At 45.4% G+C, this 19,896-nt stretch overlaps 1 protein-coding gene across 1 annotated transcript in view; it reads right to left on the bottom strand.

The window, feature by feature from the left end:
- The window catches only part of COLQ (collagen like tail subunit of asymmetric acetylcholinesterase), a 323,105-nt gene that overhangs the window by 134,518 nt on the left and 168,691 nt on the right, over positions 1–19,896 (bottom strand). Inside the window, exons 9-10 of the mRNA XM_069212095.1 lie at positions 5,522–5,566; positions 1,982–2,017 (exon numbers count right to left, since the gene is read on the bottom strand). Of these exons, the coding sequence (XP_069068196.1) occupies positions 1,982–2,017; positions 5,522–5,566 (81 nt within the window). The remainder of the gene's footprint in view (positions 1–1,981; positions 2,018–5,521; positions 5,567–19,896) is intronic.

Here is a 19,896-nt window from a genome sequence, read left to right as displayed (position 1 = left end):
GAGGAGCCTTCCTTGGCCCTTCTGAAATATTGTTTTTATTCCTCTTCAGCACTGAGGTCTTCTAACCTATATATAATGTGAATTGCCGCTGTGTTCGATTTGTCATTTTCTGACAAAATGTACATACTTTAACTAAAAGTGATGATGTTTGACACACAACACACATAGTATGTGGGTCAGATGCAGCATGCTTCCTCCCAAAGAACGGGCACTTCCCAGAAAGTGAAGGCATTGTGGGAAAAAAAAATCTAAAATTGTTAAAAGAAGGAGAAAAGTATTCAGATGCTTCAAAGACTTTGAGTGAAGCAATGATTTTTAGATTTTGAAGAAACATCCTAGCAAAACAGATTGAAAAACCCTGGAGTGTTCCAAGATCCTTTCAGCATGAGCCAGAAAAAAACAGAACTAAGGCTCTCAAACAACTGCCGTTACAAGGCATGCCGGGAGATGGAAGCTGTTGGCTCCTTAAAGAGGAATTGCACATTCTTACCAACTTCTTTTGTTATGCTTGTATGGATATTTTTTTCTGTTGTTTCAACTGTACTCATATCACCTAGGGCTGCTCTGTATGTGGATTTCAGAAAAGGTGGTTGAAATCAGCAGCAGGACACATTAGCCTATGAAGGCTTTTTAGAGGTTGTTACTGCTATTTAAAAATAATTCCAGATTGTACCTCTAATAGTAGGGCATACTTTGTATGGATTTGAAGTGTTCCAATACCCCAGCACGCAAGCAGGAATATTCTAAGTTCATAACTATCAATAAAGATCCTAGGATTTAGAACCACTCTATCAGTGGCCTCAGTCTACATATTCACTCATCACAAAACATTTCACTAAGTAGATGTTGTTTAAAGTATTATTTGGTTTTAGATTTCCAGGTATTATTATCCCTTTTTTGTTTTTGCTTAGAATGTGAAGACCTGGAAAGTTAACTCTTCATTTCTTGAAGATCTTGCGCTACTAAGTGGTAACTTGTCACAAGCCCACTGTGTACAAATAAAAAAAAAAAACTAATTCAACTTAACCAGACACATCCATCTTATTTTTGTTGGAAAGCTTCCACAAAAAAAGAGAGTAGTTGTTTTTAGACCTTTTGACAAATAAAATAACATTTTCACACATTCCAACTGACAAGCAATATCATCCCTTTAATACTGCCTGGTCTATTTACTGTTCAAGGGAAACAAAATAAAACATCCTTACATTTTTAATAATTGTTTCCATAGTGATAGTCAGAATCTTCTCACTTAAGTTCATGTTACAAAAAAGAGCATACCACAATTTATGGAGTTAAGGAGGGATTTTGGGCACTATTACAAATTCCCTTCAAGCAGCTCTGTGAGGGGCACCGACCACATCTGTTTTTATGAGGAGCAGCCTCTGCCTTCAGACATTATGAATGATTGCACACTTCATGCATCCAAAGCATGGAGCAGGCTAGGCTATCCCTAAAGTCATAAAATGTTAGTCTGTCTGGCTGCATTGCTACCAGGTGGCCAACCAGGAGCCAATAGCCTAAATTTGCTCACATTAATCAGTAGTTTTTAGTAATCAGTGTGGTGTTGGTCATATTGGTGGTTAAGTTGACATTATTATTCAGTATGGCATTGTTAAGAAGCTTGTGAAAGATCAGTATGATATTAGATCGGCTTGGGGTGTTGGTGATCAATTTGGCTATAGTGATCGGCTTGAGCCTCCTAATTAGTTTGATGCTGTTAATGATCTGTGGTCTTTGTGATCAGTTGTGGTGGTTTTATTTATTGGTTTGGTGTTATTAGTCTGGTGTTTTAAGTGATCAGTTGGGGTTTGCCACTGTTCACTTTGGTGTTATTGGTTGCTCTTGAGCTGTCAGTGATTATGTTGACTGATCAACTTGGTGCTGCTATTTATCAAACGCTATTAGTGAGGAGTTCCCGGTTAGTGGTTAGTGTTGTGCAGTTTGCTTGGTGTTTCTTCACAGTGATTATTTGCTCACCTACCTTCTGTCCTAGCATCCCAGGAAGGCCCATACTTCCCTACAAGAAAGAAGAGGAAGTTACACAGAGTAGACATGCATTACTGTTTTAGACAATGTGTCTCACTGAACGGCAGATAAGTTCAATGCAAGTTAGTGCACAGTAGCATTCACACACATTGAGTCTGAGCTTTAAATGGTCCCTCGTTCTTAAAAACTGTGGTTTTAAGACATGAGAACAGAGAGCACTGGAGATATAGCATTACCATGAAAATATATTCCTAACTAAGGGCCTGATTTAGATATTGGTGGAAGAGTTACTCCATCACAGTGGTGACGGATATCCCGTCTGCCGAAATCTAAATTCCATTATATTCAATGGGATTTAGATTTTGACGGACAGGATATCGTCACTGTTGTGAAGGAGTAACCCGTCTATCAATATCTAAATCAGGTCCTAACTTTGCTTTTATTACTTTTTTATAATTTACTACATGCAAATACATAAATATATGCACACATGTTTTCAATAGAAAAGCAAACTTTAAAAAGAGAAAAACTGGGAGGGGTTGGAATGGTTTGCCACACTAGATGGCGGGCCACTCCTTAGATTCACTCTGCCGGCTGAGCGAATATCCAACCTACGCAGCCGACCCAGCCAAAGCCTCCCTACAGAGGAGAAATGACACCTGACCGACAGATCCCAGGGGTTCTCCAGAGCTACTTTAGGTGCCCGCGGATAGAGTAGGGGATGGCGACAGTGGTCTGAGAGCGGCGTAGGGCTGGGGCCTGCTATGAACTCCCTACCCAGCGGCAACTGTTACCACTTGTACTACAGGCTTCCCTGTGGTGGTGGGGATAAGGGGGTTGCCAAGGCCGCTCTCCCTCCTAACACTAAGATGGGTGACCCTGGTGGCCGGTGGCGACCGTGAAAGCCTGCAAAAAGAGCCAAGGCTGAAGGAGGCACCCAAGTGTGGTGCTGTTGCTAGGACAGCCATTTCCCTCCTACTTAGCGGCAACAAGCACAGTGACTGCGAGGCTCCTCAATGTGGGGTGGACCATTGGCGGCTTCCATCTCCCCCTAACTTGCCCTTCCATGGGCTCCATGTGGAGTTGAGGAAGCAAACAAGGCATGCTTTCCTTTTGGGGCAACAGAAAAAGAAGAGGAGGAGGGTTGCGGGAACATGTGGAAGAATCATTTAGGCCATGTCCCACAAGGCTTGGTTGTAGTGGGCAAGAGAGCAGTAAGCATTCAGGGATTTCAAGGTGATACTCAGAGTAGAAAAGGCCTTCTTGCTCCAGGCGTACAAAAGTTTTGACTCCCTGTCGGAGGGGGCAGTAGGGAAGGCACGGTCAAATTGGATCCCTGAGCACAAAGCCTGAACAGGAAGCCTGGACGACCAAGTTTTCTGGTAAAAGATGTGTGGATAGAAAAGCTGGATCACCAGGAGTGGAGTGATAATGGCGCGCCACGAGCCAACTGACCACCAGAGCAGAGGAAGGTTTCTTTGATGCTGCAGTGATGGGTTCCAACAAAGCCTCATTGAAGGGGAGAAGTGAGCCCGAAGAGGTCCATGAGGGCAGGAGAACCTCAATGAAGAAGTTGGTCTTCATCTCTATCTTAGGCAACTGTTTAAGTCCATCACCTCTAAGGCCTTCAAAGTGATCTTGTGTAAAGACACAACCTCTTGTGTTGGTGGTCCAGTGGGTACATCCATAGCCAGTTCTGGTGAGGTGTCCAGGCAACGTTCTACTGGCTAGATGTGCAATTGCAATGAGATGGAAAGCTTTGTTCCTCCCTGAAGTTTCACCAAAGCAGAATACTGTAGTCTACTGGGCTGAGGTAGAGTTTTCGTCACTTTGATGAGAGGAGATCCGTGGCCTGCATAAACGCCCTTGGCCGCGGGCTGGGATGACCTGATTCATACATTTCAGAGGGGCCCAGAGGAAGACTCTCGCCCACCATAGTCAAGTGTGTGACCACTGTGGAAATTTAAGACCTGCCACTTACAGGCAGATCTCCGCCCTTGAATCTGCCCCTCCGCCTGCACTGAGGTCACACTGGGGGAGTTAGATATGCATACATGATGCACCTTCTGCAGACGCTACACCAATAACTCGGAACTACCAGCAGATGGGGCTAGGCTCATAATTGCTGCTGGTTACCTTTACTTTACTTTTTCTCTTTCTGCCATTTTGAATCATCATGACCTTTTATTCCAATGTGCTCCATATAAACGCTACTCACTAGCTGTTCACTTAGCTGTGTGGTCAGTGATGCTTTGTGAGGTTACACTATAATGCTGTTTGACCACTACTGAAACATTCAACAAAGATGGTGTAAAACATAACTCAAACCTGGAGTAGGAGGAATGTGCTAGTGTGACATCCCATTGACTGGATTACAGATAAGCACTTTGTTTTGACATTACTAACGTGTTGGGAAAAGTAGACAGATATTTGATTGCCACCCCAAAGAATAACATTTGTGTGAATATCTCACTAAACAAAATGGGACTGAAGAGACAAACATGATTGTGACATCAAGAAGGTATTACAGAGAATAAACATTTAGGGCCAGATGTAAGAAGGCTTTTGCGCCTCGCAAACGGCGAAAAACGCCGTTTGCAAGGCGCAAAAGCCCCTACGCGATGCTGAAACACATTTTGAGAGTCGGAACCGACTCGCAAAATGTGTTTCAGACTCGCAGATAGGAAGGGGCGTTCCCTACCTATTTGCGACCGCATCGCGATGTAGAGTTGATTTGTGACTGCGAAAGCGGTCGCAAATCAACCCCCAGTTACCATCCACTTGAAGTGGATGGTAACTCATTCGCAAACGGGACGGGGTCTCCATGGCACCCCTTCCCCTTTGTGAATGCTCACAATAATATTTTTTCAGAGCAGGCAGTGGTCCTATGGACCACTGCCTACTCTGAAAAAACCCGAAACAAAAAGGTTTCGGTATTTTTTCTATTTGCAGCTCGTTTTCCTTTAAGAAAAACGGGCTGCAAAGAGAAAAAAAAACTGCTTTATTGAAAAGCAGTCACGGACATGGTGGTCTGCTGTCTCCAGCAGGCCACCATCCCCGTGAGTGCCTAGACTCGCTATGGGGTCGCAAACTGCGACCCACCTCATAAATATTCATGAGGTGGGTCTTTGCGACCCCATAGCGAGTCGCAGAAGGTGTCTGAGACACCTTTCTGCATAACATTTTGCGAATTGCAAATTGTGAGTCGCTGGGACTAGCAATTTGCACCTCGCAAAATGTTTTCTACCTACATCTGGCCCTTAATTGTGACACCATCAGGGTGAAAAAAAGAGATACTTGTAAGTAAGAGCGCAGCAGGATGGAACAGCACAAAATATACAGAAGAACAGAGATGGCGCTGCATTTGGTCATAACTGACGTACAGAAGTCAAAATAAAAGTTACAGCAACTGCAGGCTCAGATGAAAATGTATGGAATAGCTTCAACTTCAAATAAAAATGACTTGACATATCCTCTTATCAAAAACAGACAAATATATTCTTGTTTCTAGATAATAAAGGTTCTCAGCAGTTACCTGGTCTCCCTTTGCACCCGGGTCTCCCTGTTCTCCCTTGATCCCCTAAGGAAATTCAACAGCAAAAGAAAAAATGTTAGTTGACAACACAAAAAAGATGATTTGCAGCACTGATCGAGGCGCTATGCACACCTTCAATGCTGTAATGCCACGGGGGAGCCACTGGCGTTGAGGGCTGCACTAAAAACGATGTACTTGTGCCTAGAAGACCGCCACTAGCTCCGCTTCACTACGAAGACCCCTTGTTATACCGAGTGCATTGTCAGCAGACTGCCATCCGCGCCCTAGATTTACATTGTGGTCACTAAATATGAAGAACATTGTCTAAAGCGATCACTTTTTCCTGAAACAAAAGTAGGCAGGTCACTGGCCTATTGTGGGTACATAGATATGGCGAAGAAATGGTGCCTCTCAAGAAAGAAGACATCTGACTAATGATCCATCTGCCAGAAACCCCTCCATAATGCATGCCTTAAAATAGACTCCGCTTAACAATGAGCACAGACACAGGGCAAGCAGAAACACTTATAGGCCTTAAAAAACTTGTGACCAAGATAACACAAGTTACTTACCTGTAACTGTGGTTCTCCTGTGTTGGTATCTATCCTAGCTTTATATGTGGCCCACCCTCCTCCCTTAACAGAGGCTCACCCCAAGCATTGCATGTATGGTTACATATGCCCACTCTTGAATTAAGAAATCTGAGGTGTGGAGAGATCTTGGGTGAGGCGTGGAGCGATCTTGGGTGAGGCGTGGAGCACTTTCACCTCATTGGCTGGAGTTTGATCCCTTTAGAATGAGGTGGACGTGCTAACAAAGTGGCCTATTTCTATGGCCTTTTCAGTGGTCAGTGCCTTGTACACCTATGCTAACATTCCCGAAAAAGAAATTAGTTACTTGTCTCTAACTCGTTTGCCAACATTCATATCTTTTATATATTCACATGCTTGATTCATTCCCAGTCACTAGGACTGGGAATCCCCAGTACATTACAATAGCAGTATACAGTGTGAAATTGCCATAGGCCTGAGACAACATGGTACATTTAGTAGCACATCTATCTCAGTTAAAAGCACCCAAACCTCAGCCAATGAGGTGGAAGTTTAAGCTCTCTTACTCCCCCTAGAGGCTACCAGAGCTCAGATTTCAAAGCACAAGTGTGTGAATATTATTGGATGAGCTTTTGACCGGAGAGGAGGGAGGGTCACATGCGACTATATAAAAGATAGCAACGTTGGACAACCGAAGTTATAGGTAAATAACTAATTTCTTCTCCAACATTGGATCTTTTATATGTTCACGTGGTTGAATCAGAATAGCTAGCAGTATATTATAATATATAACGAACGCGGGATGCAGGATCACCTTTACAGAGGCAGGTTTCTCAGGACGGTCTGTCCCACAGCTGCGTCAGGTCTGCATCCATGTCTAGGAAGTAGTGCTTCATGAACTTACGCAGGCTCTTCCAGGTAGCTAGACAGCAGATGTCTTTCAAGGGCACCAAAGCATAGAGAGACGCTGTTGATGCCATGCTCCTGGTGCAGTGCGCCCTCACTTTTCCCTGGAGTGGGTGCTTGGCCATGGCATGACAGAAAGAAATACAGGCCAAGAGCCAATGAGTTATCCCCCTGCTTAGGCAAGGGATGACCTGCTCTTGACTGTCCAAAAGACACAAACCACCGGTCTGGAGTGAGTTTGTCCTTCATTTTGTCTTTGTAGAAGCTGAGGCATCTAGAGAGATCCAATGAATGTGACATTCTTTCTGATGACATTGGTGGATTTGGGAAGAGAGACTGAAGAAGTACAAGTTCATTTAAATGAAAGTCAGTAAGAACCTTAGGTATACATTTGAGGTTGGGTCTCAAGAATAGTTTGCCTTTTGCAAACCCAAGGAAAGGTTCCTTGGTGGTGAATGCTTGAATCTCCCCAGCTTCCTTGCAGATGTGAAGGCCAGAAGAAGTGCTGTCTTCCATGAGACAATTCAAATGTGCCTTATGTATTGATTCGAAAGGAGGTAGCATCAAAGACCGAGGACGGTGTTAAGATTCCATGGAACTGGTGGAGGACGAAGTGGTGGAAATGTTCTAAACAGCCCCTTCATAAATTGTTTTATGACTATTTGGGAGAATACAGAAGATGCTGAGGCTCAGATCTCTTACATCTCACACTTACAGCCACATGAACCCTGTCTGACAACTATTTAAGTCTAATGTTCACCAGATTTTAAAAAATTTGAAGATTTGATGAGTCTTTTTTCCCAGTGGATTATGACCATTACCCCTGTGCCAAATGCAGAAACGCTTCCACTTGACGTTGATGGTTTTGTGGTCACTGGAGCTCAAAAGTCTGTGCCAAACTATTTCTACAGCCTTGCAGTAGATCCAAATGGCCAAACTCTAGGTGTTCAAGCACCATGCTGTCAAGTTCAGCAATTTGGGATCATGACGGAGAAGCTCCCTGTGATGTTTAGAAAGAATCCTGGGATGCACTTTCAGAGGAACGGCTGGTGTGTTGATAACTGCAGCAGTTCACTGTACCAATATTGGTGTGGCCACACCGGATCAATGAGGATGAGAGTGCAATGATCTATCTTCATTCTTCACCTCCTTCAATGCTCTGGGAATTAGGAGAAATAGAGGAAAAGTGTAAGCAAACATTTTGGACCAACTGATCGAACGGTAATTGCCCATTTTCCCAGGATGCCAAAATCTGTTTCCGAATCATAGACATTTGTTGTTGATCAGAGTGGCAAACAGATTGATTGTGGAGTGAACCCATTGACTGAATATGTAATTCACCTGGTACTGGTCTTGTGACAATCTGAAACTGCTGACTGTGTGCATCCGTCCGAGGGTTCTTGCGGCCTGGTAAATGTTCCATGGCTATATAGATTTTGTGAGGAATGGCCGAATTCCACAGTAGTTGAGACTCTTTTCCAAGAGGGATTGGGACCATGCACCTCATTGACGGCTATGCAGAATATAGACATTGTGTTGTCTGTTCTGATTAAGACTGGTTGATCTACAAGCCTAGGAAGGAATGTTTGTAGGCCTAGACTAATGGCTCGCAGTTCCAGCACATTGATGTGAAGTGTCTTCTCTGCAGCCAACCATAGGTTTCTGGGTGATAGTTCCTGCTCTCCATCCATTCATGGATGCATCCCTCATAAGGATCATACTGTGTGATATAGGTAGGAAAGAAAGTCCTGCATTCAGATTTGCTGGAGGCATTCACCACAGCAATGCTTGCTTGAGCTGCCCTGTGAACTGGACTATATTTTTCCAAGATACTCCGACCTGCTTACATCGTTAGTCCAGCTCTTGTTCAACAGGCCTCATGTGAAGTCTGTAAAATGTGACCAAACAAAATCTAAAATTGGTACAGATTTTGCAGAGTTCCGTGACTGTTCCTTGAAGTCATACAAAAAACAAGTTTGGTCTACGAACTCCATTGGTTGGAAATCTTGGCAGCTCTTTCCATTAAGGAATGGAATTAAAAAATACTATCTGACGAATCTTGTGTATTTGGCTTTTCATCCATCCTACTTTAGAGATCATATTTCAAACTATTATCATCTTGTCCTCCAATCTCTTGAGGAAGCTAACCCTTCTCTTCAGCCATATCAGAACAAATTGAATGAATAGAATCCTCATCTCTACCCCTAGGTCTAACAGAGGGTTCCTTTGGGGGTGAAGGTCTAGGTGGTGGCGAAGGTTGTCACTGTGGGCAAATTTGTCACTTTCAAAGGTAAAAATTCATTTTTTTTCAATTTAATTTGCTGTCAACGGTATAGCTATCGAGGCTGATTTTATCGTTGACGGTGATTTTCATCGTTGACAAGCCATCAACAGCAAGGATTTCAGAGATGTCATCGACAACAAGGGTGCCGTCGATGGTGTTGTAGATGGTAGGTTCGATGTTGACAGCAGAGTTATCATTAGAGAGTAGGTTCAACACTGAGAGAGAAGGAATGGTTTCTTTCCTGTAATCCTAGTTCTCTCTCAGGGGATATCCACTGACAATCATAAGCAATAAATAGAGTTGTTAGCTCATCCCCAATGATTCTGCGAGCGAAGAGATAAAAGGGAATAGTATAGTTAAGCAAATTTCTCAAAGAGGTTGTCCTAGCATCTGAAACAAGACAATAGTGACTTCTAACGGTGTGAACCAATCACAAGTTGCAGCTCTGCAAATCTCAGCAATTAGAATGTTTCTAAGTAATGCAGTTGTACCCGTTTTATCACCGGTGGTATGGCCTGTAGGTCTACCAAACAAGGTTTTTTTGGCCTTCTGGTAACAAAGGATTATGCAGCAGAAAATCCATCTAGACAAGGATTGTGTTGAAGTGGCAAATCCTGTTCGTAAAGGACCATAATTCACCAAAAGTTGCTTTGACTTCCTTAAAAATGTTGTCCTGTGTAGATAAAAATTCAACACTCTCCTATCATCAAGAGTATGGAATGAATGAATGCATGAAGAGTTTGTAAAGCGCAACGAATACCCGAAGGTGTCTTGGGGCTGCCCCAAAAACAAGGAAGAGTAAAACTCAATTATCGACTTGCTTGGCTAAAGAGCCACGCTTTTTAGACTTTCTAAAGAGGGAGAAGGAAGCAGCTGATTTTAGGCTGTAAGGAGGACAGTTCCAATACAACGCCGTAGGCCTAAAAAAGCTTCTACCACCTCAAGAAGACTGTTTGAAGGATGGCACCACCAAATTCACACCAGAGCCAGGACGCAAAGTTCTGCCCAGTTATGTATTGCCTCAGCTTTGATTTAAAGTAGTTGAGGCCCAGCCCACTAAGGGTCTTATAGGCCGTACATAGTGGCTTAAATATGACACGTTGTCTAACCGGCAGGCAATGCAAATTGCTAATGGCCATTTTTGCAGACTGATGTTTGGGAATTGACAGAATAAACTGTGCTGCCGCATTTTGAAGGGTTTGTTAATTTTTTTGGGGAGCCCTTAGAAAGGTCCAAATAGAGGCTATTACAATAGTCCAACCTGGCCAGTAAAAGTGCGATACCCACTGTTTTTAGCAAATCCAAAGGTTTACATTTCTAGATCTTATGGATCATTCTTAGAGCTTGAAAAGAAGAAGAAGTGACCGTGTTCACTTAGCTTTTAAAACTCAATTCATTGTCGAGTATCAACCCAAGCATTTTCACCTTAGTGACAGGAGTAGGGATGGCACCCAAACCCAACGGCCACCAAGCCGGGGACCAGAAGGTCATATTATTGCCAAACAGGATTACCTCCGTCTTTGAAGAATTCAGTTTCAGACAACTGTGGTCCATCCATTTACTTACTGCGCTTATACAGTGTCTAAAACTAAAAAGCTCACTAGAATGGGCATCATTTTCTGCAATAGAAGCCACAATCTGCCTGTCATCAGCATAGGACACTAGAACGAGACCTAAGGATTTAATGAGCGCAGCCAGGGGAGTTACATACAAATTAAGCAGCGTGGGGCTCAACAATGACCCCTGCGGTACTCCACACAGCACAGAATATGATTCTGAGATTAAGTCACCTACAGACACAGATTGCAGTCTACCTAAAAGGAACGACTGCAATAGGGCCAAGGCCTGACCCTACTGATTATCCGGTCAACCAACAAATTGTGGTTGACCGTATCGAAAGCAGCTCAAAGATCTAACAGGATAAGGGTGATTTTGTTGGTGTCTAATAATGGGGCAGATTCAGTACCATTGCCTTTCCTAAAACCACATTGTGTGTCATCAAGAAGATGGTACTTCTCAATGTTAGAGTCAGGTTGTTCATTCATTAGTTTTTTCAAAAATTTGGCAGTAAACTGAAGCCGGGAGAATAGATAATAATTATTCAGGTCCAACATATTTAGATTAGGTATTTTTAGCAGGGAAAGGGGCCGAAGCAATCTTCCAGCAGATAGGGAAAACCCCTCTTAGAAACATAGTAGTCAAAATGTTAGACATATAAGGAGCTATCACTTTAGGGAACATCTGCAATATTTTAGGGGGGCAGGGGTCCTGGGGGGAACCAGATTTAAGAGATAACATAGCCTTATCTGATCGGTTAACTGCGGGGACCTCAAACTGCTTGAAGCAACTCCTTGGTTCTGGGGACTGGTTACTATACAAACCACCCTGGCGAGACGTGGTGAACTTATTAAAAATGGACACTACTTTTTCCTGAAAAAAGTGGGCCAGAGAATTACAAAAATCCCGGCCATTTACTGCTGTGTTGTCCTGTGTGGGTACCATTCATTTTTTTATAGTCTGAAAGAGAGTTCTGTTAGAGTCACTTGCTAATCTAATTAGATCAGCACAGTATGTTGATTTGGCCACGAAGGATAACTTTTTGTACTCAACAAGACACTCTTTATATTTTTCACTTTCTTTAGGGTCATAACCTTTTCACCATTTGCGTTTCTGCCTTCTACACCCTTGTTTTAGTGCCTTAAGAGATTCACTGAACCATGGCTGAGACATCTTTTTTCTTTTTTTACCCTAGTTTTTACAGGGACCATAACATCAAGGGCAGAGGTAATCCATTAATAAAAAATCCCCAGCATCCTGATCTGGATTCCCTAAGGTTTCAGGAACAGAGGTAGTCAGTAGGGACTTCAATTCAGTAAATTGAATCTTATGCCAGGCTCTGCTGTCGGAGTTAATACCTAGAACCAGGGAGGCCTAACCTGTAACGTTATCTCCCAAGTCACTGCAAGGTGATCAGACCATGTCAATGGGAGAATGAGAGGAATACCCAAGGCGGGATTATTAGTAAAGATCCCATCTAGGGTATGTCCTGCTCGAATGGAAGGACACCTAACTACCTGGGGGGGAGTACTAAACAGGAGAACATCTCTAGAAGCCAATCCACATCAGAGTCCAGCATGTTCTCCAAATGAAAGTTAGATTCCCCCCATTACATCAGATTCCACAATGGATTCTTCTAGAAGTGAACTAACCTTGTCCGCAAAAGCGGCTCTATGACCTGGAGAACGATAGATAAGCATACCAGAGAATGGATGTTTTAGCACGTTCATACTTTAATGATACAGCTGGAGATCTCTCTGCAGGAGAAGAGGGATTCTGAAAAAAATGTAGGTAGTGAAATAACCTGACATGAAATTCTGGGACTACTTTAAGGAGAAATGTAGGATGGGTCCTCATCATAGCTCTGTTGCCATGAAATACTGTGTTATATTCATGGGACCATAAGGCCTGTATCTCGCTGACTCTACGAGCAGACGTTGTGGGGACCAAGAAGGAAGCCTTCCAGGATAGGTGTTGGAGAGAGGCCTTAGGAATTGGTTTGAAGGGAGGACGCGCAAGGTGAGGAAGGACAGTATTTAAATTTCATGGAGGGACAGCTCTACCCAGAGGAGGATGTATCTTTTTAATGCCTTCCAGAAAATCTTTGAATGCAGGCATTCCTAAAAAGGACATTTGTGAAGGACATTTTTAATACTCTGTCATTACTGCGAGATGTACTCTAGCAAAGGAGAACTGCAGTGTTGCTTTAACTAGATGGAGGAGGTATGGAAGAATCGCCTCTTCTTGATAAGTGAGAGGATCAAAATTGTTCTCAGAGAACCAGATGCAGAATCTCTTCCAATTGAATAAACAAGAAGTTCTATTATATGGTCTTTTACCTTCTCTCAAAAGATCCATGTACTCCTGAATGAGGTTTAGGTGACCATATTATTTGAGTTCAGGACCCAAGCAGCCAATTCAACAAGAGAAGGTTGGGGTGTTGAATCTGGCCTCCACACTTCTGAAGAAGGCCCGGTGTGCACGGCAGCCCCCTATGTGGACACTCTATGTGGACACTCTAAGATGTGAAGGAGATCTGTGAACCATCGGTGTCTTGGCCACTACAGAGCAATGACAATCATTCTGGCCTTCGTGCGTGATAGCTTGAAATCACTGGTGGCAGTAGGGGAATCGGAGGAAAAGTGTAAAGAAATTTGCCTGACCAGCATTCCATAGGGCATTTATCAGTGTGGCTGCTTGGTAAAATCTCTAGGCAAACCTTGCGAAACAATATACTTGAAGAAAACCTCAGTTGCAAAAGATGTTGTGATGTACAGAGTTGTTTAATACCCATTCTTGATTTTCTTGAATGGTTCTGCTAGAGTGCCTGATTGAGCGTTCAGGACTCCCAGTAGATGGACCGCTGTACTCCTGAGATTCCTGGATATTAGCTGTTTCCAGATTGTTTGTGCTTCCAGAGACAGAGGTGTGGATCTCGTTCTGCCTTTCTTGTTCAGATAATGCATTGTTGTATTGTCTGCCTGAATAAGGAGAGAGTTCGTCCTGAATAATGGGAGAAAAGCCTTCAGAGATCATATGCCTTGAATTTGTAGATGGCCCATATGAGCACCCCAACCTGCAAGCAAGGCATCCGTTACTATGGCTTGGGTCACGATGTCTTGATGAAAAATCATTTCATTAAGGAGATTTTTGGATCAGCACCACCAGCTGAGTGATTTTTTTGCATGAACTGTCAACATTACTCTGTCCTCTCATCTTCATGAGAGCTGATCCCGTTGATCTCATAGGCACTCTTGTAGCCGCCACATGTGGAGACGTGTATTCAGGACCTTTAACATGCATGCTGCCATTGTTCTGAGGAGAGAGAGACTGGTTTTGCTGTTGGATGTGCTATCGCCTTCAGATTGTGACACTTCTGAAGGAAGATCATTGTCTCTCCTCCAAAGGAACCCCTTGTGTGTGCATTGCATCCGGAGTGCAGCTAGGCAGTGTAGAAGTTGAACTGGTGTCAGTCGAGATCGATTTGTCATGATTCACGTGCAGACCGAGCTGATAGAGAGTGATGGCAGCTGGATGATAATGTTAACTTCCCAGTTCACGCAAAGCTGCCTTGATGAGCCAATCGTCTACTTATGGATAGACATAGCTTTGTATTTGCTGGGATGAGCCACCATAACCGCCGTGCGGCACCCCAGTGTGCTGATGTCAATTTCTTTTTGCGACTTTCCACACCAGAAGCGCAGAGCCACGAAGAGAACTGGTGTGCAAATAGGGTTCTGAAAAGGGAACAGTCCTGTACCTATAAATCCATTTGCAGAGAAGGGAGGATGGGTGAGTTGGTAAGGAATCTGGCATTAGAGTCTCTACCACATTAGGCATTACCAAAGGTAAGAAGCTTGTTCATCTAACAGAGACTTCTAGCCGCAGATTCCTTACCTTAGAATAGATACCTAAGCAATTTAGGCTAGAACGTCGTGCAGGACCGAACGGGCAAAGTGCCCATACCGATGGACCTGACTGTCCAAGCAGTAGTGCTTGGTAAACATGTGCAGCGAGTCCATGTTGCAGCCTGACAGGACCAGATCTCGACATGCTAATGCAGTGGTTGTAGCCTTTGCCCTGGTGGAATGAGCACACAAGCCCCCCAGGGGCTGCCTCTTGGCCAATGCTTAGTAGAACTTTAGGCAGAGCACAATCAATGGGGAGTTGGTTAATTTCTGTGCAGCCTTCCCTTTTTTGCCTCTGACATACCCCACAAAGAGTTGATTGTCCACCTAGAGCGGATGTGTGTGGTCAAGGTAGAATGACAACACTCTTTTTGGGTCTAGCCAGTGGAGTCTCTCCTCTTCCTTGGAGGGACGAGGCAGAGCCTTAAAAGGTAGGCAAGGTGATGGACGGGCCCATGTGAAATGGGGTGACTACCTTTGGCAAGAAAGATACTCATGTCTGAAGGATCAGTTTATCTGGGTAAAAAGAAATGAACGGAGGCTGAGATGATAGTGCCTGCATTTCACTGATCCTCTGGGCAGATGTAATTGCCACCAGAAAAGCTGTCTTGATGGTAAGGAGCCGAAGAGGGCAGTTATAAAGAGGCTCAAAGAGAACGCACATTAGAAAAGTAAGAACCAAATTGAGGTTACATTAAGGCATAACTAAGGGAGCTGGAGGAAACGTGTTGAAGACCTTTCAGGAACCTATTTACAATAGGGGATTTGAAAAGGGAGGGCTAATCTGGCAGTCGCAGAAAAGCTGAGATAGCAGACAAACAGCTCTTCAGCATGCCCAATGCAGAGCTCTGCTATAAATAAAATAATTTGGAAAAGAGGTGCAGATAAAGGGTCAACCTGTTTACCTGTACACCATGGAGGAATGCTGAGCTGCAAAAATAACAATGCAACTTTCAGGTGAATGGTCAAAAGCTGTCAACGGTCGCGGCTCAATCTCCATGCTTAAAGGCAGAGCGGTGACAGGTTTGGGTGGAGAACCCTCCCCTGCTGCTGCGACAGGAGATTCTCCCGAAGACACAGCCTGATCGTATTACTGATGCACATGCTCAACAGATGGGGATAGCGATTCTCTGCGCCCAGTCCCTAGATATATGGATGACTTGAGCCTGGTTGTTCCTGATTTTTTTTTAGAACTCTGGGCAGGAGTGGTATTGGCAAAGAGGCGTACAGGAGGCCGGAACTCCACTCGAGATATAAAGTGTCACCAAGTGAGAGCTGCCTTGGAAACTCCAGGGTGTAGAACTGCTGATATTGCACATTCTCTGCACTTTCAAACAGATCAAATCAAGGATCTTCCCACTGCTGAAAGAGACCTTGCACCACCTCCGGTTGGAGACGTCACTCATGGTTCACTAGGCATCTTCAAGCTGAGTTCATTCTCTGTCATTCACAGAGCCTGGCAGGTGATGAACCACCAGGAAAATGCCCTGATATTCCAACCATGTCTGGAGATGCAGGGCCTCTTGACAGAAGGTCCACGACCTCATCCTGCCCTACTTATTGCAGTACCACATGGCGGTGGTGTTGTCCGTGAACACCTGCACTAGCCTTCTCTTGATGGAGGGTAGAAAGGCCTTCAATTCCAGCCACTTCACTCAGAACTCCAACAGGTTGATGTGGAGTCTGGATTCCACCTGACTCCACAGATCTCCACCTCTCGCAGATGGCCACCCCAGCCCAAGAGTGACGTGCCTATCACTACCATCAGATCTGGTTAGGGTAGGGAGAGAGGTCTGCCGCTGACTCAATCGCAGTTCCTCAGGCACCACTGCAGATCTGTTGCAGTGCCCTCTGGGATCAGGACCATGTTGGAGAGATTCCCTTGAAACTGCACCCTCTGGTACTTCATGTCCACTGCAGAGCCCTCAAATGTCCACATATGCCAACGGGCATACATCACAAGCAGAATGCAGGAGGCCATGAAGCTCAGCAGCTGGTAAGGCGAAAGGGGAGCACAGCAAATTGAAAGTGCTTGTGGCCCTTCGTGGACAAAAGGTAACATTTGTGGGCAGGCAGGATGCAGAAGTATGCGTCCCGCAAGTCCAAAGCTACCATCTAGACTCCCGAGTCCAGGGCGGAAAGGACTTGAATGAGCATGACCTTTCTGAATTTCTCCTTTCTTAGGAAGAAATTGGGAGCAGGCATGTCTAGGATAGGACAAAGGCCCCCATCTTTTTTGAGCACCAGAAAGTAGAGGGAATAACAACCACAAACTACTTCCGATGCCGAACCCCCTCTCTATGACTCCCTTGGCCAAAAAGAGCCAACACTTCCTGGCGGAGAAATTAGATGTGATCCTCAGTCAGCCTGTCGCAAGTAGGTGGCAAAGGTGGATGGATATTCACAAATGGGAGGGAATAGACCCTTCTGACAATCTGGAGGACCCAGCAGTCAAATGTTATCGACCTCCAGTGCTGGAGGTGATGGTGTATTCTGCCTCCCACTGGGTGCCCATAATGTTCGGAGGGCAAACTAGAGGGGCTTGGAGGCTACAGCTGTCTGGGGGGGGGGGGGAGTGGATTGGCCCCTCTATGGCTACCTTACCCATGAGGCCTGTGGGAGCATCATCCTCAGCCACACAAAGACCAAGAAAGCTGCTTGTTGTGGTGGCTGGACAATTGGTGACATGGCTGGGATCACCTTCCTTGGCCACAAAGGAGAAGAAGGTGGACAGTGGTTGGCGAGGGGTCATGGAAAGGCCTGCCCAAGGACTTTGTCGTAGCCCTGCTGTCCTTGAAGCACTCCAGCACTGAGTCCGCCTTGTCTCCAAAGAGAGAGAAGCCATGAAAGGGCATGACCATGAACGAGGCCTACACATCCTCAGAAAAGCCAGTTGTCCTGAGTCAGGCATGTGCAGCAAGGCCACTGACAATCAAACCCTCCTGCACAGCAAATTGGTTGGATCCAGTCCACAGCGTATGGCAAACTTAGCTGTGTCTCTCTCATCAGCAACAGCTTGGGAGCGTATGGCCTGGGCCTTCTTCAAGACATAGGCAGCACCTGCACAACTGAGTGCCAGAGCAAGAGGGAGTACATCCTCCAGGTATCCAGCCTCTTGGATTCCCTGTCCAGTAAAGTGATAGGGAATGCACCTGATTTACTTGGAAATTGGAGGCTTGGACCATCAAGCTCTCCTGGGTGGGGGGTGTTGTGTGGAAACAGGGGTCCTTTTGGGCAAGGCGAAGGCGGCAGGCAGTCAACCTATTCACAGGAGCCCCGGTGCAGGGCTTGGACCAAGCCTGAGTAGGACGCCTGTGAGGGCTTTGTTAAAAGGGAGAAGCAGTTCCGATGGGGTGACTCCTGGCTGAAGCACCTCCGTCAAGACATTTGTCTTGGCAGCCACAGTGGGCAGTTGAGGCCATCGACCTCAGATGTCCACTTGTCACCACAGCAAATAAGGCTCTCCAATGTTGCCACTGTAGGAGGACAAACCAAGCCAGTATCTGGAGAGGTGTCCAATCCACTGACATCCACCAGATACTCACGCCAGGTGCCATCTGTGACATCAATGGGCTGGTATTCATCAGGGTCCAGTGGTCCTTCCCAGTCATCTCCATGTCCTAGACCAAATGAATAGGACACAGGCTCCGACCTGGGTGGTCTGACTCCAATGGGCACCAGAGGCTAATGACGCACACCTGGTTCAGTGTCTCGGGAGTATAGGGACTGCGCTGCCAGAGGGCGCCGGGGATGTTGGCTGTGGAACCGTCACTAGGGAAGGTCGAGCTGGCTCAACCGGTGCTGCACCCGATCCATATATGGATCCAAGGGGCCCATCTGGCACCCTGGGGTGACCCACAGGCAGAAGACCAGTAGGGGCCCCTCTGGAGCCTGAGGCACCCGAAGGCGCTCCAGCTGGAATGGGCCACCCAAATATGAGGTGTGTGGGCTTATAAAATTCATGAACTTGGGAGGGGATTGCTCCAAATCCAGGAAACTTGGGGAGGTGCACAGATGGCCCTGGCGAAGGCTCAACCGCGGAGTCAGGACTCGAATGCCAATGCTTCCTTTCCTCATCGGATAACTTCAGCAGAAAAGGCAAAGTCAAAGACCAGCCTTCCTCGTGGACAACCGTGCCACACCAGGAGACGGTCTCAAAAAAATTGTTGACAAAATGTCAAAAAATAATTAGTCAAAAAAGACTGGCCGGATGAGGAGCTGCCCTATAATGAAGCATGACAACCATTCATGCTTAGTTCCTGAGCAGTCAGCTCCCTTGATCTGATGTCCATGTCCTGCACCAATCTCATAAATTTTTCCACTTCTAGAAAGGAACTGTGTACCCTTTAGATTAACACAGTCTACTTTGGGAGCTTGTATATTGGACCTCAGTGCATTCCAAGTCCTACCTTCTATATAGTGAAGTATGCTCTGCATACACTAGGCCCAGGAGCAAGTGTCATGACAGCAGAATGAGATGGATGGGTCCTGGCAGTGACCTTATATGAACTGTGATTGGTGGGCCCAGGAGCTGACCACACTGCTAAAAGGAAAGGGTGGTTAGACTCTGGCACTGACCTCACTAGAAAATGTGATGTGTTGATCCTAGCTTTTGGCTCACAACAGAAAGTGATGGGTGGGCCATGGTGATGACTACACTGCAGAAAATGGAGGGTGGACTCTGGAGCTGATCCCACTGCAGAATATGATGGGCTGTCCTCATGGGGACCTCACTAAAAAAATGTAATAGTTGGACCCTGGTGCTAACTTCATTGCAGAACGTGACTGGTGGTTCTGGTCCACTGGTGCTGACTTCACTGTGAAATGTGATGGGTGGGTGCTACCACTGCCCACACTGCAGAATGTGGTGGTGGAATTTGACGCTGGTATCACTGCAGAATGTGATGGGTGGATCCTGCAGCTGGCCTCACAGAAGTGAACTCAATGAAGAATGTGATGGATGGGTCCTGATATTGACCACACTGCAGAATGTGACGGGTGGCACTGCAGAATAGGATGGGTGAGCCCTGGAGCTAACTCCATTGCAGAATTTGATGGGTGGACCATCCAGCTGACTCTACTGAAGAAAGTAATGGTTAGGTCTTTGTGCTGACCTCTGCAGATTATGAAAGGTGGAGTCTGATCCTGACCTCATTGCAGAATGTGAAC

This window comes from Pleurodeles waltl, chromosome 10, assembly GCF_031143425.1.
Source record: "Pleurodeles waltl isolate 20211129_DDA chromosome 10, aPleWal1.hap1.20221129, whole genome shotgun sequence".
In the NCBI taxonomy this organism is placed as follows: domain Eukaryota; kingdom Metazoa; phylum Chordata; class Amphibia; order Caudata; family Salamandridae; genus Pleurodeles; species Pleurodeles waltl.
The sequence above is the reverse complement of the archived record's forward strand: the minus strand, read 5'-3'. Positions and strand labels throughout refer to the sequence as shown.